This window comes from Rissa tridactyla, chromosome W, assembly GCF_028500815.1.
Source record: "Rissa tridactyla isolate bRisTri1 chromosome W, bRisTri1.patW.cur.20221130, whole genome shotgun sequence".
Taxonomy (NCBI): domain Eukaryota; kingdom Metazoa; phylum Chordata; class Aves; order Charadriiformes; family Laridae; genus Rissa; species Rissa tridactyla.
The window spans coordinates 22,777,436-22,798,750 of record NC_071496.1 but is presented as its reverse complement, the minus strand read 5'-3'; the positions used below and the strand labels follow the sequence as shown (position 1 = coordinate 22,798,750).

General features: G+C 45.3%; 1 protein-coding gene and 1 non-coding gene across 2 annotated transcripts; both read right to left on the bottom strand.

Annotated features, from left to right (window-relative positions):
* Positions 1–1,085: 1,085 nt before the first annotated feature.
* Positions 1,086–3,839, bottom strand: LOC128902016 (60S ribosomal protein L37-like). Its single transcript, XM_054184274.1, has 4 exons — positions 3,801–3,839; positions 2,936–3,071; positions 2,557–2,641; positions 1,086–1,197 (listed from the first exon to the last, which is right to left on the bottom strand). Exons 1-4 carry the CDS (start codon positions 3,801–3,803, stop codon positions 1,128–1,130), a joined length of 294 nt encoding a protein of 97 aa, XP_054040249.1. The 5' UTR covers positions 3,804–3,839; the 3' UTR covers positions 1,086–1,127.
* Positions 1,299–1,379, bottom strand: LOC128902140 (small nucleolar RNA SNORD72). Its single transcript, XR_008463646.1, has one exon. It is a non-coding gene; the product is annotated as a small nucleolar RNA SNORD72 (small nucleolar RNA).
* Positions 3,840–21,315: the final 17,476 nt, after the last annotated feature.

The window sequence follows — 21,315 nt, the reverse complement described above, 5'->3', positions numbered from 1 at the left end:
AAGCAGAATGAGTACAGTATATTCGGTACATGATAAGAGAACAGCAGGGTAAGATTTCTCTTTTTGCTTAGAAACAGCCTAAGTAGATACACTCAATTATCTAAAGGCATTGATTATACTTCATTTAAAATATAAGAAAGTGTAGTCAGGTGCACTTGTTTCAAACCTGGCTGAAAATTTCTTTAGTGATTTGCACAATACATTTGTTGACTGATGATCCTTCAGTACTGACAAAGCAGTATGCGACTTCTGGAAATTCATGATGAAACCAAAGGAATCGTAGAACAGCCTCAGAAGCTTAAAGTATCAGAAGGTTTTGATTGGTTTGTTTTTCCCCCCAAAGTATTTTCTCTTCAAGGCATCTGAAAGTCCTCTAAACCCTTTCAGTGATTACTATCTTTTAAATTCCTAAAACTTTCTTTTCAGCATCTTATGATCACTTTTTTTAAAGCTGAGTTTGAGAGCCAGCTGAGTGACCCAGTAACACACCATGTAGAGTGCAAGTTTATCAGGTATCAATCCATAATTCAAACATACCCCCAAGTCACTGACTTCTGTATCATACTACCTACTATTTATTGTTTACACCCAGCATAATTAACTCTGATCTATTTGTGCGTCATCTTTCCACACCAACCTTCCCAGACCATTTGGGTAACTTGTCTCAACTACAGCAGATCTCCAGTTTCTTCATGTCTGGTAGTACGTGTGCTCCAGACTTGGGAGTTTCCCTCTTCAACTATTCCTTTCCAGAACAGCACTTAGAGCCATTATTCAAGTTACTATCTTTGAGATAAACTCTGACTCTCCATGCTTGGGCACAATGAAACAGTCCATAGAGCCGATATTCCATTTCTCTTGCAGGCAAGTTCTTTTGAGTAACACATACAAGCCTCTTTTTAAGTTCAGCACGGAGATAACGGTCCTTTTCAAGGTGGAGGTGCTATCAAATGAAAAAATCAATTAAAGGATTATTTTTAATGAATTGCTTTAGTGCATACCATCAAGATTTTGTGTGTGTGTAAATATATGTATTTTCAGGAATCCCATATTTCACCGAAGTAAAACACATATAAAAGGTGACATTTTCTGAATAAGACCATTTATTTTAACAAATAGATGAGCCTTTATGATGAACTGGAGGCTGCAACAGCTGCTCTCTTGGGCTTCGGCGTGGTTCCCTCACGGAATCCATTCCTACAAGTAGAAATATGGTTACCACTTTTTGAAAAGGTGGTTTCTGCTCCAGGTTATTTTCTAACAAGTAATATTTTAGATCAAGTTCACCAGCTTTTTTCAGCGTCTCTCAGTAATGCATTGAAATCACTATGGAGTTCACATGTTCAGACATTTTTAATAAAAAACATAATTGACAAGCTGTTTGGAATAAGCAGTGTGGTTTTCTCTCTCTCCTGCTGAAGTAAGAGGTCCCTTCCAACCCTATGATTCTATGATTCAAACAGGAAGATTTCAGTAACTGAGTAAATACTGCAAGACTGAATCAGATACAACACGCCAAACTGAAGGCACTCCTTACTTTATGTTCCTACTAAGCAACTCAGCAAAACTTTTCACATTTGGTAGTACTGACATGCAAGTCCATTTCTTACAGAAATCCTCTATGTCTCCAACCAGAGATTAAGACAGGCATGACATAAGGAGAGTCAACCTCAAGCTTGCTTTTGGATATGATATTTCTACTTCAGCAACACTTGGTGGAAATCAGGCTGCAGTTGCACATCATAAGGTATTTTCTGGCTGCTGCTGGGAAAGACTGCACTCACCAAAAAAACCCAGATGAATAGATCCCTCAACTAGACCTAGGTCGAAGACTTAAAAGACTCCTACTTTTCACTATTAAATCCAATCTACATTTTTAGGAAAAGACTCTTGAATTGCTCGGTATTTTTCATCTGGCTTTCTGGTGTATTAGGCCAGAGGTTACAGAGCTCTGTTTTAGAACATGGAGGTCATACAAAATAAATTCTTAATGAGTTTAACAGTACAGTACCTCATAAGTACAACTCAAAGCTTTATAACACATTTTAGAAACCTGCAACTCAGAATCTGATGTTACAGTTACTGCTATCTGAACTCCAAATTAGAGCGTGACTACTGAAGTATTTCAATCCTGAACTTTTTTATGGGCAAGAGGGGATTGGAATGCATTTCAAGAATTGTCTCTTACAAAAACCCACACTTCAGTGCAACCAGCAATTTCACTGATTCACAAATAGAGGCAATGCTACACAAAGCATACCTTTTCAAATGTGGGCGTTTTATTACAATACCCTCTGTGTTCTGTACTATCTACACTTAACAGAAACATCAGAGCTTGCTATACATCCTATGTGTTAACAGTGAGTGGCTTTTTATAATTGGCAGCATATTTCTTTGAAGACATAAGGCATCATTTATTTCCACAATATATTTAAAAAGAAAGACCATATCACATTAAATGTACTAAATAAGAGCGTTAACTTTGAATGACAAATTTTATAATTCAGTGAAATCCATGAAAGGTTTCACATTACACTAGTTTGTAATAAAATATACCTGAATCGACGGTAGACCCTTTTCAGGTGCCTCATGCGACCAGTACCCGTGGTGCTACGTCTTTTAGCTTTTGCACTCCAGTTATCTAGAACACAGAAGTTACTGTTGCTCATCTGCACCAAATAATTAGTTGCACAGTATGTCTGAATAGCACAACTATTCAATCTGACAGAAGCAAAAGAAAAAAAGCTATAAATTAAGTCAATTTCTATGCAGTAATACTGCACACGTTAGCTGAAATATAGTTAAATCAGTGTTAATTTCAAAAAAAGCTCCAAACACTGCAAGATGACACAGTATTCTTCCTCGGTTGGAAAAAAGCCAGACTATTGAAGATGACAAAGAAACACAACTTTTTAAACTCAAGTGCATTACTTACACTTTCTCTTACGCTTAGCAGGGTAACCACATTTCCCACAGGTAGATTTCTGCAGATGGTATGCCTTGGACCCACATCGACGACACAAGGTGTGTGTCTTATTTCGTCGCTTGCCAAATGATGATGTACCCTTCGTCTGAAAAACATTTCGAGGCATTACAAATATCACTAGCACTCACAAGTCACGTAACTCAAGCATAAGCTCCTTTAAAAAACATGCGCAAATTCACAAAGTCTAATAAACGTGTCAGAGGCACACTGAACTCAGTTTCACCTATAGGTATCCTCCATTTTTAGAAATCAGTTCCTTACACCTCTCTGCCATTCCTACCTCCCCGCCCAGTGCTGAACTAAAACGAAGCCACCGAGTGGTTATCTCCAGCTCCCTTCTCATCTACCCCAAAATCATGAGGGATAAATAGTAAACTGCTTTTTCCTGAGAAAAGGTATTTATTTCACGCGGATCAGCCGTACACTCACTACAAGAGGCTTTGGCGAGCAAACCCCCTCTTCCTACGTTATCAGAAAGGCTGCCTCATCCCCAGGGAGAGCGCCAGCCTAGCCAGGCCCGCAGCAAGCACCGAGAAGACCCCGGAGAAGACCCCAGAGGCGCCCCGGCGGCAGCACGGCCCCACACCCCACCGCGGTCTTCCCGCCCAGGACGACACACTCCGCGCCACTACCCGGGCCAGGAGCGGCGCCCACCGCCAGGCGCTCAGGCTCAGACCCCGGCCCCGCAGCGCCGTCCCGCCGCCGAACCCGGCTACAGCAGGGCGCAGGGCCGCCCCACACCCCAGACGAGGCCCATGGCCCGGCGCGGCAGCGGATGGCAGCGGATACCCCGCACTCGAGTCCCAGCACTCACCATCTTTTCCAGGCGCCAGCACCAAAGAGGCTGTGCCCCGCCCCGCTTCCGCTATAGCCCGGCAAGCGCTTCCGGGTGTGTGCCGAGAGTGTCCGGTTGGGCGCGGCGGAGGGGTCCGTCCCGGCTGGGGAGGCCCGGTGCGGCAGAGAGCGAGTGTGGTCCTTGGCTTGGCCTCGCCCTGTTACCAAAGACAGGCCTCTGCTTTGTTTATAACCATATGCTAGCTAAAATGTTTGTTTAGAAAACAGCTAATTACTGACCTTCTTACTGTGTGAGAAAGTAGTCACTGAGCTGATCTTACATATAGTGATAATGAGGAGACAGCCAGAAGTAGCTGATCACCAAGGATGGGATAACGAGAAGTAGTAAATCACTTCAAGGTTCTTTTATGCGTCAAGTATGTACTCCTATACCAATTAGGACAGAGCTGTGGCTACTTCAAGGAACATCCTTATCATCCTCAAGAAGTTGGCAAACTTACAGTAAACTTATACTGTTCTGAGATGACTCAATACCTTAAAAGGATAATGTGAGGAAGGGTCTCCTTACCCAAACGACCACTGAGACACTCATGCTTGTGCAGAAGTGTTTTGCCAACGCAGAAAAACTTAATACGCATGTGCAAAAAAGCTATTCGGTCATCCTAATGAATATGTAAGCCTAGGTGAAGTTATATATTAGGTAGGTGGAATTATGAGAATCTTTTGTGTATAAATAATGGGAGAATATGCCCGGTGAAGTGTGCTAGATTTGTGGGTTTCCCCCTGGCACCTGATGTTGAATAAAGCAATATCTCCTCTCTATGCTTTTGGTTTTGAGAGCTTTCATTTCAGGTAACAGCCCCGGGTTGTGCTCAGGAGTCCCCTCCGTGTGGTGGCCCCTTCCTGCCGGACCCGGCCTGCTGGGACAGACTGGGGTCCCCAAAAGCCCTGGTGTCCCAGGTGAGACCCTCGGGGGCCTGGGCCCCAAAAGTTTGGTCGTCCCTGGTGACACCACCTCAAAACTGGTGCTTATTAGTGCGTTGCAATGTGTCCTAGGCCATGGTACGACTGGTCCCGGAAATAACGACTAAGGAGTATCTTTGTGTAAATATGTCTCTACCTGGTCAAGAAAATATTTAACGCACCTAAGTTGCCTTACTGGCACATAATTTTTAACTCTAATGCAGCTTCTCTGCGATAGTGCCTATGATGCTATTCACAGGTACAGCTCCACTTCAGGCTGCAGAATCAAGTCCTGGCTCTATTTCCATGTTCAGTGAAAACTTTTCATGACTGAAATTCAGGGACAGGGTATTCTTGGCTGTAATACATACTTTCAAAGTGAACTGCCTTAAAAAATAGGCAGCCCTTACTGCACGCTCTGCTTGTCCCCAGTCCCCCCCACGTCATGTGACAGTCTGCCTGCAGTCTAAAGCATCGCAATGGGCATCATTAATGCAAAATTGTTTTTTATTCAGATGCACCATTTAAATTCTCACATGCCAGCCTACCACACATCTTCAGTAGACTCACAATCTATAGGCAATTTTATCTTAGAAGAGTTAATTTTAGGGAAATAATGTACAGAGAGAACTTGAGGAAATTTGTGTTTAACTTATCACCAGTTCAATACCTACTTGTCTCAAAGTCAGCAATTGACAATAAAACCAATTTATTTAACCTCGACTGTAGAATTATATAACCTTGTCTAACAGCTCTTGATAAAAGTATGTATTTATCTGGCAGGCTAGATCTCATTCTTTCTGATTCTGGTTTACTGAAGCTGACTAAAAATGCAGTTATTCCAAAATGCAGCTGTCCGGGTCTGCCACAAGCCAGCAAACTGTGATGAACCCCCCCACAGTGAATGTGTGGACAGTTGAACCCCGTAACATGGAGCTTGTTGTTCAGAAAAAGGCATCATCCCATGGCACAATCCCCAAAGCAATTAAGCTGTGTCTGACTGCTGCATTTTCACTCCTGGACAAACCAGCTTTGTACAGTTGCCTCAATATTAATTTATCCTCACTTGTTTCCTGAGCATGGCCTCTCACTGAATTCCTTTGGCATTGATTTATGTGCTGGGAGGCTTTTGACTTTTGCTAAGGTTGAGGGATGGGGTAAAAAGCCATTTTCACTTTAGCTGCATTGTTTCCAGATGCACAAATGTGTGTCTCAGGCTGTTCACTCAGCTCTTTCATTTTGATTGGCAATTACTACACCGTCCCCCACAGCATTCTCCTGGAGAAGCTGGCGAATCATGGCATAGACAAGTGTACTCTTCGCTGGGTTACAAACTGGCTGGATGGCCGTGCCCAGAGAGTTGTGATTAATGGGGTGAAATCCTCTTGGCGGCCGGTCACCAGTGGTGTCCCTCAGGGCTCAGTTTTGGGGCCAGTTTTCTTTAATATCTTTATCAATGATCTGGATGGGGAGATTGAGTGCACCCTCAGTAAGTTTGCAGAGGACACCAAGCTAGGTGGGAGAGTTGATCTGCTTGAGGTTAGGAAGGCTCTACAGAGGGACCTGGACAGGCTGGATCGATGGGCCGAGGCCAACTGTATGAGGTTTAATAAGGCCAAGTGCCGGGTCCTGCATTTCGGTCACAACAACCCCAAGCAACGCTACAGGCTTGGGGAAGAGTGGCTGGAAAGCTGCCCAGCAGAAAAGGACCCGGGGGTGCTGGTGGACGGCCAGCTGAACATGAGCCAGCAGTGTGCCCAGGTGGCCAAGAAGGCCAACAGCATTCTGGCTTGTATCAGGAATAGTGTGGCCAGCAGGAGTAGGGAAGTGATCGTGCCTCTGTTCTCGGCACTGGTGAGGCCTCACCTCGAGTACTGTGTTCAGTTCTGGGCCCCTCTGTACAAGAGGGACATAGAGGTGCTGGAGCGTGTCCAGAGGAGAGCTACCAGGCTGGTGAGAGGTCTGGAGACCAAGTCATATGAGGAGAGGCTGAGGGAGCTGGGCATGTTTAGCTTGGAGAAGAGGAGGCTGAGGGGAGACCTCATTGCCCTCTACAACTACCTGAAAGGAGGTTGGAGAGAGGTGGGTGTTGGCCTCTTCTCCCAGGTGAATAATGACAGGACCAGAGGAAATGGTCTGAAGTTGCGGCAGGGGAGGTTTAGATTAGATATTAGGAAGAATTACTTTACTGAAAGAGTGGTCAGGCACTGAAACAGCCTGCCCAGGGAGGTGGTTGAGTCACCATCCCTAGAGGTATTTAAGAAACGTCTAGATGTGGCACTTCAGGGCATGCTCTAGTGGCAGAGATTGTAGGTTGTTTGTGGTTTGTTGGGGTTTTTTTTGTTTTTTTTTTTTGCGTGTGTGTATGGTTGTACTCGATCTCAATGATCTCCAAGGTCCTTTCCAACCATGAAGATTCTATGATTCTACTATCCCTGGAGTAACACCTAAGGCAGAGGTCTTTGCTCATATTCATTTTACCTCACCTGAAAATCCAGGCATTTAGTCCATCCATGGTCCCGCTGTAGTTAAAGGAGAGATATAAATGGTTCCAAAGGGTAAATCATCCCATCTTAAATTAGGTGTCCAAAGTAGGCTGGATCCTTGGGAGGAACCCTTCTCCTTCCATTAATTCTAACAGGAGCCTAGACAGCCCCCTTAGGCTAGGCACATAGTTAGGTAAACTAATTAGTTTAAAGTTAGGTAAAATTAATTTTTCCCTGATTGACTCAATGAAAATATTTTTATAGCAATTCTGTCGTCTGCCAAAAATCAAAAGAGAAAACTCTGTGTCCTATGGATGAAATGCCACACAGAAAAAAAATCCCAATTAATTCAAAGTATGAATACATCCTACAGGCTGGACTGGGTCATATTTCTCCCAGCAACCTTGCTGTGTGTCTTTTAACTAGTGCCTCCTTTCCTCTTTCTTTCTCATTAGATCTCAGAAATCTGGAAGATGCTGTGAAGACGTTGGACAGATGCCATGGCAACAGCCTCCAAAAGAAGCATCTTGGTTTGGCTGCCTGCAAAGATATGCTGCCAGAGGAATTATTCTTATCCTTTGTGGGATAAAAATAATCTTGTTCATTTACATGTCTTCAAACCTGTTAGGAACAAAAGATTATTTTTTTTTTTATATATATATCATCATGCAATCATCTTTAGTATTCAGGAGCACTGGTTACTTCTAGGGTAGGGAATGGGCAGAGCTGTGGCTGATCCAGTACAATCCCAGAAGCTCTTAGCCTCCATGCAGGTCACAGGTGAGGACAGAGTTCACTGCCAATAGTGAACTCCAGCCTGCTCAAAACCCACAGACTCATGTACTAGCAACTGCTGAATGTCACCAGCCTAAATTCAGCACTAGCTAATTCACCCTTCTGCTTCAATGCATAGGAAGTAGTCCAAACAATTTAGAAGGTGACACATCTGGATTTCAGGACTGTCTTTTTGATGTAGGAAACAGCAGTCTGTCACTGCAGCCTGTGTCCCATCACAGCTTCTGCACAGCACTTCTGGTCCATCCAGGTCCAGAGATGGGAGAAACTCTTTGTCATGCCAGCAAACACTGTGATCCTATTAAGCATCTAGATCGGGGTTTATTGAATATTGTGGAGGTGGGTGCCTTTCTGTATCCCCTAACACCATGTTCTGCAGTCTGTCTGATCTGGTTGGGGTTGAAAAACTGAAGCAAAATGCAGCACTGGATGCGCCCATCCATTTTTTTCTTCCATCCCTCTGGGGTACAAGCCCCTCTGCCTCAAGCTGATCCTATCCAAGGACCTTCCCAACCTCCTTGCTCTGCCCTGGCACTTTGATGGGGAAGAGGAGAATCGCCCACTTCCAGTCCCTCCCCACAACTAAAGCAGAGCAGCCTTACAGATAAGTCCAGATCAGGGACAGGGAGACCAAAACCAGGGCTGGCTAGGCAATACAGAGGAAGGTGGGTATGAGCACCAAATAACCTCAGTGACATTTGTTTTGCATAGGTTTGGTGTCATATTACGTAGCACTATTGCCAGGGTGCAGTACAGCCATACAGTCCCTGATGTGACTATGGTGTGATTTGCTCCAAAATAGAGTAGTTGTATTGGTTCTACAAAACTTGAACACTGCTGAAAGGACTCATGTGTGGCAAATGCAAGACTGATATACAAGCAATTTCTGTCTAATGTCATCATATTGGCATCACTTATTTGTGCACATGTGGAACACCCTTTGTGCAAGTGAGGATGACTACAAGGGATAGGAATGGTGAAGATTCAAGCTTGATATATGCTAGAAGCTAGTTGGTGCTTGATATCAATTATCTTCAGAGATGCAGACAAGCTGAAGTCTTTATTTCTAAATGTGATCTCTTAGATCAAAGGAATGCTTTTAGGTCCTCTTGGATATTGACCACTTTGACCTAGGTAACAATGTATCAGGAAGACATGAGAGTCAGTTTGGATGTCTTTGTTTCTGGATATCATCTTGATTTGCAGAGGCAGACATGTCGTTGGAATTAGTGAGGAAGAAACTACCCTGAATATCTGTTACCAAGCAGCCACAAGAAATGTAACTTTATTTGTATGGTATCCAGATCCTTCAGTTTGAAAAGAAAACTTTCATGTGTGAATTTGAACATTGGTCACCACAAGATGACAGTATAGTTCAACTAAAACTTTTCTCCTAAACAACTTTGTAAAAACTCTCTAAACAGTAACAGTAAATTAGGTTAATATATTGAAAACAATATTATTTTTGCAGTTCTTAAATCTCTATCACAATAATAGAAAATATGAGCAAACAGCAATGCTTATGAAAAAGGCTGTTGCATCCTGCTAAGAAACTAATGATTATAATACAAAAAGCTTTCTATTTGTTTAAAATGAAAATGGGTAGAAGAAAATTAAACAGCTGTCACTAACTTAGGAAATATCCTTGTAAAATATAGTGGAAATGATCAAAAGATTATCAAACCTCTTTGTATAACAAAGCTTATACAATGTGTATAAAATACATTTGATACTGTTGCTTCCTATAGCCAGTCCTCAATGGGAAGGGAAGAGCCCCTTTATCACAAGTATGTACTCTTTCCATGCATTCAGACTCTTACATAAAAAGCAGCACAAAATATGACCTCACATGTAGCACACTGAAATCAATGCAAGAGTTTAATAATAAAAATCAGTTATTCAAACTCACACTAAAGAGGGCCTCTGAGTGTTTTTCTCAATACTGAATTAGGAATTTTCATACTCACTCATCCTTTCTATTTATGATGGCATGAATAGGTTCGTAATGATGATCACATAACATCTCTTCTACAATGCTCATGAGAAGAGCAATATTTTTTTATTACCGTTCCTTAGCATTGGACAGAGAGACCAGATAATAGTCTTCAGACCACTGACAAATGCTTGGAGGGTGGCACTAATACTTGGTGGATCATGGTCGAAGCATGACTACCATCACAAACATAGCAGGAGCAAGAGCTTCCCACTCACTTCCTCAGCTGCGTTTAACCTTTGCCTTGGGATAGCTGGGAAGGATGCTGGGTCCTTCCCCACAAGAAACCCCACTAAAAATCTTTCTTTGTTGTTACATCTTGCTAGGGGAACAGGGGCAACATACATCTGTACAGCAGAGGTAACTACAAACCTGGGACACGCTTGTTACACAGTGCAACAGTGTCTTACAGAATTTTAAAATTTTCCTAGGTTTTTTTTGTGGGTTTTTTTTTTTAATGCTTATACTTAGACACATTACAGAGTTGTGGGGCTCAGAGGGTCGTGATTAGGGGCACAGAGTCTAGTTGGAGACCAGTGACGAGTGGTGTTCCCCAGGGGTCAGTACTGGGTCCAGTCCTCTTCAATATATTCATCAATGACCTGGATGAAGGGATAGAGTGCACCCTCAGCAAGTTTGCTGATGACACAAAGCTGGGAGGGGGTGGCTGACATACCAGAAGGCTGTGCCACCATACAGAGAGACCTGGACAGGCTGGAGGGTTGGGCAGAGAGGAACCTTATGAAATTCAATAAGAGCAAGTGCTGCACCTGGGGAAGAATAACCCCATGCACCAGTACAGGTTGGGGGCTGACCTGCTGGAGAGCAGCTCTGTGGAAAGAGACCTGGGAGTCCTGGTGGACAACAGGATGACCATGAGCCAGCAATGTGCCCTTGTGGCCAAGAAGGCCAATGGCATCCTGGGGTGCCTCGAGAAGAGTGTGGCCAGCAGGTCGAGGGAGGTCATCCTCCCCCCTCTACTCTGCCTTGGTGAGGCCGCGCCTGGAGTACTGTGTCCAGTTCTGGGCTCCCCGGTTCAAGAGGGACAGGGAACTGCTGGAGAGGGTGCAGCAGAGAGCTACGAAGATGATGAGGGGACTGGAACACCTCTCTTATGAAGAAAGGCTGAAGGATTTGGGTCTGTTTAGCCTGGAGAAGAGAAGACTGAGGGGGGATCTTATCAACGCTTATAAATACTGAAAGGGTGGGTGTCAGGAGGATGGGGCCAGGCTCTTGTCAGAGGTGCCCGGGGACAGGACAAGAGGTAATGGGCACAAACTTGAGCATAGGAAGTCCCGCCTAAACACGAGGAGGAACTTCTTTACTTTGAGGGTGGCAGAGCACTGGAACAGGCTGCCCAGAGAGGTGGTGGAGTCTCCTTCTCTGGAGACATTCAAAACCCGCCTGGACGCATTCCTGTGCAACCTGCTCTAGGTGACCCTGCTCTGGCAGGGGGGTTGGACTAGATGATCTCCAGAGGTCCCTTCCAACCCTATGATTCTATGATTCTGTGATTCTGTGATTGTTGCACCAAATCAGTAAGTTTCAAAGGGTATTTCACTGCCTAGCCTCAAGCTTGCAGAGGTGGTTGCCTGGCAATTTGGGTTGAGCACCAGAAGGGGTGCATACAAGAAAGCCATAAATTCCTTTACAAGGTAACAGCCATTTTCTTCTCTTTTCAGTTGTATAACAAGTAAATATTCTTGTCTTGTTAGTATTATTTTGATAACAACCTGTATTGATCTTGTTTTGTTTGATACTGTTGTCTTAAACCTTTGTTGCATTGTTCATGCACAAATATATGCACACAAAAGCCTAGAACAAAATTTTCACTGGAGATGCACAAAAAGCATTTGAGCTACCACAGTCCGGAATTGTAGCCTGCATCACATTACAGGTGGGAAGGCCCAGCTTCTAACCACATTCCCCTTGAATTGCAGCAGAAAATATTTCATCTGCGGTTTTGTGGTTGTTCCTGTATCCTGCCTGTGCCGGCTCACACAGTGGGAGATATCATGGTAGGTGGTTGTCTCGGCCACAGTGATCGTGAAATGGTTGAGTTAAAATTTTTTTGTGTAATGAGAAAAAAGATCAGTAGACTTGCTACCCTGGATTTCAGGACAGAAAACTTGAAGCTACTCAGGGAGCTACTTAGTAGTATCCCCTGGGAATCTGCCTTTGAGGGCTTAGGGGTCCATAAGTGTTAGTCAGATTTTAATAATCACCTTTCAAAAGCACGGGCAATCCCATTGTGTTGAAAGTCAAGCAAGCAGAGCAGAAGACCAGCTTGGCTGAATCATAGAATCACAGAATAGTTTGGGTTGGAAGGGACCTTTAAAGGTCATCTAGTTCAACTCCCCTGCAATGAGCAGGGACATCTTCAGCTAGATCAGGTTGCTCAGAGCCCTGTCCAACCTGACCTTGAATGTTTCCAGGGATGGGGCATCTACCTCCTCTCTTGGCAACCTGTGCCAGTGTTTCACCACTCTCATTGTAAAAAATTTCTTCCTTATACCTAATCTGAGTCTACCCTCTTTTAGTTTAAAACCATTACCCCTTGTCCTATCGTAACAGGCCCTACTAAAAACTCTGTCCTCATATTTCTTACAACCCCCCCTTTAAGTATTGAAAGGCCGCAATAAGGTCTCCCCAGAGCCTTCTTTTCTCCAGGCTGAATGACCCCGACTCTCTCACCCTGTCCTCATAGGAGAGGTGCTCCAGCCCTCTGATCATCTTCATGGCCCTCCTCTGGACCTGCTACAACAGGTCCATGTCTTTCTTGTACTGAGGACTACAGAGCTGGATGAAGTCCTGTCCTGATTTGAGGTAAAACAGAACGAAATTTCTGTTCAATAATTTTACTTTGCAGCTAAACCTCTTCTAACTACTAGAACTCTCTGATATTAACAGCGTATTTTTCAGACAGTGTTTGCTTCTGGAGTGATAAGACCTCATTGTTTATAATTTATGCCAAGGAATGGTATGCAGAGAAGCTCTTGCTTATACTTATTGCTATAATAATAACGAAGGTCAGCTAACTTTGTTATTTGCCCTGTTGGAGGGTTGGAAGCAGAAGAACATAGAGGGGTTGCACCTGCGGGGAGGAGTGGACAGGACAGGTGACCCAAAACTGACCAACAGGGTATTCCATCTCATTGGCCTCATGCTCAGTATAAAAGCTAAGGGATCAAAGGGTCAGCCCTCTTTCTTCAATGGCTGGTGTCCAAGGACTCCAGATCTGGAATTCAGTTACTATTCGTCACTGAGTCCATTCTGGGGCTTTCCCAGTGCCTGCCAGTGACGTGATCATCATCCTGGGAGCTTGATACTGGTTTTGTATATATTTTATATTTTTTATTATTTTCTTTTTATTGTTTTATTAATATTTTCATTGAAGTTGTTTGGTTTCTTCTAAACTCATAAGTTTCTTTCTCTCTTCCTTCTGTCCTGTCCTGGTTCCGGTGGGGGGGGAGCAGGAAATCGCGGCTTGGAGCGTGTTAGGGCAGGTTGGGGTGTCCCAGGTCCGGTCGGCAAGTGGTCGTTCAGTCATCGTGTTTGTATATTCCTCTATCCGTGTTAATGTTGTTGTTTTCTTGTTCCCTTTGCTGTTCTGTTAAACTGCCTTTGTCTCAACCCAAGAGTCTTGCCTTTTTCTTCTGATTCTTCCCCGTATTGGGGAAGCCCGAGAGAGCGGCATGTAGTTCTTTCTTGTCGTCTGAGGCCAACCCACGACAGTCCTTTTAGGCACCCAACGTGGGGCTCAAAGGGTTGAGATAACGACGGAATCCAACTAGAGCTTGTAAAAACAAATTTGCTGTATGCATTTATTGTATTCAGTAAATAGTCGCTGGTCATCATGTTGCTTGGTTTGTTCTCATGGCTGTGTTATATAAATTCCTATATGGCTTATGTACTCCCCGTGATGTCTCCTGAATGTGTTCCAGGACTTGTTTAAGGTTAAACGACTATTTAAGACTACCACCCAGAGATCTGCTCCAAGGCTGGATAGTCAGGGGTGGCATGGCATGTGGGAGAACATGGGCAGGTACCTAGAGAACTTCTCACGTCCAATGGTCTGGGACTTCACCCCTGAACAATTACAGGACCCTGATAGAGTCGTAGAATATCTGAAGGGAAAATGCTGTGGCTATTCCAGAGAGGCACAACTCACTGCACTGTGCTGGGCCCTGGCCCAGTATCTACCAGGCACTGCTCAGTATTATGCAGCAACCTCAGGGGGAAGAGATGGAGACCAGACCGACAGACACTGCGGCTACTGCAAACCCTGCAACAGACACTGCATCTGCTGCAACCCCTGCGACAAACACTGTGGCTAAAACCAACCCCTGCGACAGGCACTGCAGCTACTCCAACCCCTGCGGCAGCCACTGCAGCTACTGCAACCCTGGTGGCAGACACTGCTGCTGAACCAGGGAACTAACCCATGCCAGTATCAGTTGCCCCCATACAGAAGAAGCAGTACAAAAAGAAATCAGTTCGCTTAGTAAGAGATGATTGGGAAGAAGACCCAAGCCCTCAGCCTCTGGAGGTGACTCCTGTCAGGCATGAGGGAGAGGTACCCCTTCAGTGAAGATGTTGCACGTCAACCAAGCAAGTGGACTACCATGGAAAGAGGTATCCAGTACCTGAGAGAATTAGCCGTGCGAGAGATGATTTATTATGACTTGGACAATGCAGACTTACCCACAGACCCCTATGAGGTCCAATGCACAAGGCCCATGTGGTGGAAGTTTGTACCATTGTCATATGCCAACTCACTGGCAGTAATGGAATGGAAAGGTGCAGAGGGACCAACGGTGGATGAGGTGGCTGGCCGGCTCCGGTGATACAAAGAATGTCTCTCTTCCTGCCTTGTCTCAGCTGTGGAGAAACTGTCCCGGAAGGTCCAGCCACTTGAAGAGAATATGTCCTACTCCCCACCTGTATGGGCCAGCATCTCAGCTATTAGGAGCAGGCATTTCCCCACTCAAGAGAGAGAGTACAGAGGGTACACACCACGAGGCACCCTGTGGTTCTACCTGCGTGACCACGGGGAGGACATGAGGAAGTGGGATGGACAACCTACTTGGATCCTGCGGACACGGGTACAGGACTTGCAAGGAAGGACAACCACAAAAGGGGATCCCTCCAGGAAAAGGCAAGAAGGAACTGCACAGGCAGTTCAAGCAGCATCAGGTATCCTGGGAAGAATATAGGGATGCTGCCTGGTTATGTAGGGATGAGGTCAGGAAGGCCAAGGTGTGGCTGGAGCTTAACTTGGCAGGGGATGCAAGAATAACAAGAAGGGCTTCTACAGGTATGTCAACCAGAAAAGGAAGGTTAAAGAAAGCGTACCCTCCCTGATGACCGAGACTGGCAAACTAGTAACAACAGACGAGGAGAAGGCTGAGGTTCTCAACAGCTTTGTTGCCTCAGTCTTTACTGCCAGCCTCTCTCCTCACGCCTCCCGAGTTGAAGGACTGCAAGACGGGGACCTGCAGGACAAAGTCCCTCCCACTGTAAGTGAAGACAAGGTTCGTGACCACCTGAGGAACCTGAACATACACAAGTCCATGGGACCTGATGAGATGCACCCCAGAGTCCTGAGGGAATTGGCTGATGGAGTTGCCAAGCCACTCTCCATGATACTTGAAAAGTCATGGCAGTCAGGTCAAGTCCCTGGTGACTGGAAAAAGGGAAACATTGCACCCATTTTTAAGAAGGGTAGAAAGGAGGACCCTGGGAACTACTGCCCTGTCAGCCTCACCTCTGTGCCTGGGAAGATCATGGAATAGATCCTCCTAGAAGCTATGCTAAGGCACATGGAGGACAGGGAAGTGATTTGAGACAGCCAGCATGGCATCACCAGGGGCAAGTCCTGCCTGACCAACCTGGTGGCTTTCCACAATGGAGTGACTGCATCAGTGGACAAGGGAAGAGCAATGCATATCATCTACCTGGACTTCTGCAAGGCCTTTGACATGGTCCCCCCAACATCCTTCTCTCTAAGTTGGAGAGACATGGATTTGATGGGTGGACTGTTCGGTGGTTAGGGAACTGGCTGAATGGTTGCATCCAGAGGGTAGTGGTCAATGGCTCAATGTCCAGATGGAGAGGGGTGACAAGCGATGTCCCTCAGGGATCTGTACTGGGACCGATGCTGTTCAATATCTTCATCAATGACATAGACAGTGGGATCAAGTGCACCCTCAGCAAGTTTGCAGATGACACCAAGCTGAGTGGTGCAGTCGACATGCCTGAGGGATGGGATGCCATCCAGAGGGACCTGGACAAGCTAGAGAGGTGGGCCCGAGCAAACCTCATGAAGTTCAACAAGGCCAAGTGCAAGGTCCTGCACTTGGGTCGGGACAATCCTCATTATCAATACAGGCTGGGGGATGAAGTGATAGAGAGCAGCCCTGCAGAAAAGGACTTGGGGGTACTGGTGGATGAAAAGCTGGACATGAGCCAACAATGTGCACTTGCAGCCCAGAAGGCCAATCGCATCCTGGGATGCATCAAAAGAACTGTGGCCGGCAGATCGAGAGAGGTGATTCTCCCCCTCTACTCTGCTCTCGTGAGACCCCACCTGGAGTACCGTGTGCAGGTCTGGAACCTTCAGCACGAGAAGATCATGGACCTGTTGGAGCGGGTCCAGAGGAGGGCCATGAAGATGATAATAGGGTTGGAGCACCTATGCTATGAAGACAGGCTGAGAGAGTTGTGGTTGTTCAGCCTGGAGAAGAGAAGGCTCAGGGCAGACCTTATAGTGGCCTTCCAGTACCTGAAGGGGGCCTACAAGAAAGCTGGGGAGGGGCTGTTTGCAAGGGCATGTAGCAATAGGACAAGGGGCAATGGTTTTAAACTAGAGCAGGGTAGGTTTAGATGAGACACTAGGAAGAAGTTCTTTACCATGAGGGGGTGAGACACTGGAACAGGCTGCCCAGAGAGGTGGTGGAGGCCCCATCCCTGGAGACATTCAAGGCCAGGCTTGATGAGGCTCTGAGCCATCTGATCTAGTTAAGTCCCTGCTTAGTGCAGGGGGGTTGGACTAGATGACCTTTAAAGGTCCCTTCCAACCCAACACATTCTGTGATTCTATGAACTGCTGTGCAAACTGCTGCGTCGTTGACTGTTGTGCTGTGCTCTGTTTTCCCAGTCTGTTCACCCACCCAGGGAGCCTGCCCTTGTCATGGTGCTCCTCTGCTGCTCACCCACCAGGTGCCGGTTTCTGGCACAGGCTATCTGCTTTTCCTGACTTCGAAAAGCCCGAAAACAAGCCCCTTGCCAGCTCTCTTTGCCATGATGCCCTTCCCCAGTGCAGACTTACCTGCACTGGAGCTTATCTCCTTGGCGAGTGATGAGGAGAGGTGTTTGATGCACCCCGGAATGCGGTTTGCCCTCTTGACTGCCAGGGCACAGTGCTGACTCATATTGAGCCTGCTGTCAACAAGCACCCCCAAATCCCTTTCTGTAGGGCTGTTCTCCAGCCACTCCTCTCCCAATTTATACTTGTGTTTGTCGTTACTCCATCCCAGGTGCAGAATCCAGCACTACTTCTAGTTAAATTTCATCCCGTTATCATTGCTCAATGCTCCAATCTATCTAAATGCCTCTGCAAGACATCTTGTCCATCGAGAGACTCAACAGCACCTCCCAGTTTAGTATCATCAACAAACTTTCTAATGGTGCATTCGACTTCTGCATTCAGATCATTGATAAATATGTTGAACAGAACTGGCCTGAGGATTGAGCCCAGAGGAACACCGCTGGTGACCGGTTCCAGCCAGATGCAGCCCCATTCACTACAACCCTTTGTGCCCTGCCATTCGGCCAATTTTTCACCCAGTGCAACATGAACCCGTTCATCTCACAGTTGGACAACTTGTCCAGAAGGATGCTGTGAGGGACAGTATCAAAAGCCTTACTAAAATCCAGAGAAAACTACATCTACCGCCTTCCCTTCATCCACTAGGCAGGTGACCTTATCATAGAAGGAAAGCAAATTAGGCAGGACTTTTCCTTTGTGAACCCATGTTGAGTATGCCTGTTGATTGCATTGTTCTTAAAATGTCTCTCAATAGTATCCAGTATGATCTTCTCCGTAATTTTTCCAGGTACTAAGGTTAGACTAACACATCTGTAGTTTCCTGGGTCTTCCCTCGTGTCTGTCTTGTAAATTGGAATAACGTTGGCTAGCTTCCAGTCAGCAGGGACCTCCCCAGACTCCCAAGACCTTTGGTAGATGATCAAGAGGGGTCCTGCCTTAACATCCACTAGCTCTTTCGGTATTCTGGGATGAATCCCAACAGGCCGCATGGACTTACGAACATTCAGCTGATACAGCTGGTCCCTTGCAATATCGGTGTCCACAAATGGAAAGTCACTGCTCCCACACTCGTGGTCCTCTGACTCAGAGGACTGGGCAGCCCAAGGTCTATGAGCATAGATATCCAGTCTATCTAAATCTACGCTACTATCAGGGTAGATTTACATTAGATATTAGGAAGAAATTCTTTACTGTGTGGGTGGTGAGGCACTGGAACAGGTTGCCCAGGGAAGTTGTCGCTGTCCCATCCCTGGAAGTGTTCAAGACCAGGCTGGATGGGGCTTTGAACAACTTAGTCTAGTGGAAGGTGTCCCTGCCCATGGCAGGGGGGGGTTGGAACTAGATGATCTTTAAGGTCCCTTCCAACCTAAACCATTCTATGATTCTATGATCATTAAACTGTTCAGGAGGGATAGGCAGGCAAGGGAGAGGTTTGATTGTATAGCCCTTACAGTTAGTGATGATGTGGTTGAGAGCCCACAGAAAATGAGCCATATTACATCTGCCATAGCAACACATTTGCCAGTGAAGGTTTTTGCTCTGCAGACAAGAGGAAGATACAGCTAATCTCAAAAGTCAAGGCCTTTTTGGTCTTACCCCCAGGTTTCTGCCTTTTCCCCGTTCCTTGCCTTCCTTCTTCCTTTTTCCTGAGTCAATGCTCTTTAGTTGTAGCTGGAGAAACAGTTTATTCATTGAATCTTTGTTGGCTGCTATCAGGTAAAGTCTATCAAATCTATTGTAGGAGTTTAATTGATAAAGAATTAGAGGAAGATAATTAACTTGAGTCGATATGATTTTATGGAAAACAAGTCTCGCCAGACAGCTGATTTCATTTATTGAGTGGCTTGAAGTCTTGAACATTGGTAACATGTACTTTGTTATTTACAAAGTCACAATTGAAAAATGAATGCTCTAAAATATCTTCAAAGTATATGTCCTGGTTTGAGATAGAACAAAACCAATTTTCTTTTCAGTAATTTTACTTTTCAATTAAGTCTCTGCTAACTGACTGCACTGACTGAAATTAACGGTATGTTTTTCAGACAGTATCTGCTTCTAGCAGACAATGTCTGATGTTTATAGTTAATACTTTCCCTCCACATGCTTTGAGATGACGCCCAGAACGAGCTGTTCCATCATCTTTCCAGGGATGGAGGTGAGGCTGACTGGCCTGTAGTTCCCTGGGTCTTCCTTCTTGCCCTTTTTGAAGACTGGAGTGACATTGGCTTTCCTCCAGTCCTCAGGCACCTCGCCTGTTCTCCAGGACCTTTCAAAGATGATGGAGAGTGGCTTTGCAATAACATCCACCAGCTCCCTCAGCACTCGTGGGTGCATCCCATCAGGGCCCATGGATTTGGGGGTGTTGAGTTTGCCTAAATGATCTCTAACCACCCAATCCTCCTCGACCGAGGGAAAGTCTTCCTTTTTCCAGACTTTTTCTCTTACCTATAGGGTCTGGGATTCCTGAGGGCTGGCCTTAGCAGTAAAGACTGAAGCAAAGAAAGCATTCAGTAACTCCGCCATCTCTGTATCCTCCGTCACCAGGGCCCTCACCTCATTCAGCAGCAGGCCCACATTTTCCCTAGTTTTCCTTTTGCTACTGATGTACTTGAAGAAGCCCTTCTTATTGTCCTTGACGTCCCTTGCCAGATTTAATTCCAAGTGGGCCTTAGCCTTCCTCATTGCATCCCTGCATACTCTGACAATGTTCCTATATTCCTCCCAAGTGGCCAGTCCCTTTTTCCACATTCTGTAAACTTCCTTCTTCCATCTGAGTTTTTCCAGAAGCTCCTTGCTCATCCATGCAGGTTTCCTGCCTCCTTTGCTTGATTTCTTACTCATAGAGATGCATTGATCTTGAGCTTGGAGGAAGAGGTTCTTGAAAGGAAGTGGTGTTTGAATATTAACCAGCTCTCTTGGACCCCCATACCTTCTAGAGTCTTCCTCAGGCTTGTCTCCTTGCTGGGCCAGTTGCTCTCACTTTTGCTCGGAACCCACTGGCATTTCCAAAAGAAATCTCCCTGAAAAATGAGCTAGTTTGGTCTTTCATCTTCTGTTAACTAAAACCAATCACTAGAGTTTAATACTCCTTCTGTAACCTGCTCCAATAGAGGAGGAAAGAGCTAGGCAACAAGGAGCTGAAGAGCTATTGACTGACCAGGGGTGCAGATACTGAATCAGTGCTTTCACAGTATTTTTGCTCACAGTCAAGCTTTTCTTCATTCTTCTACCACACAAAAAATGAAAAATAAAAAAAAAAAGATTGATATGGAGCGTTAAGGGGCTAAGCAGTGTTGCATGCTGGTGATGCCATGTGGGAAGCTTCACAGCTTTCTTGCATGTGGAGTTTCCTGTGCAGAGCAGGCAAAGCACATGCAACAGCAGCACAAATAGTAAGAAAATGGACCTACTGCCTGATTTACATTTCTTCATAGTCCTAAAAGTTGTAGGTGCTGCACCCTGGGCCAGATTCAGCTTTCAGTCTATGATGGCTTACGTATGAAGTTTTCAGATGAGAAATTCAAAATGTGAGTGCAAAAGGATACAAAAAGAACGACCTTCTTTTTCAGGACAGGCCACACTCTCATATAATGTCACATCACATTCTCACAGAAAACCTCAGTTCTCTGAAAACTCAGTATTGTTTCAGTGTGCACACCATACTGTCAAAATTGCCAGATTTTATTTTTTTTTTACAAAACTGCCAGATTTCTTCATCCAATGGCATTTGCCAAGACTTTAAGAATGTAACAGAAGATAGCCAAAGATTGCTTGGTTTGTTTTTTTTTCAGTTCCCCAGATTTGGGCTTCAACAGTAGTGCTACAAGTGTTGCACCCAGTGGGTACTATGACTTGTTTCAAGCAAAGATAATGCACTGCTAATGGTCAGGGAGACACTGCACAGTTAAACAAGCAGATTTTTGCAAACACAACTCCTACTCTGTGATTGTTATATTTCAAGCTACTG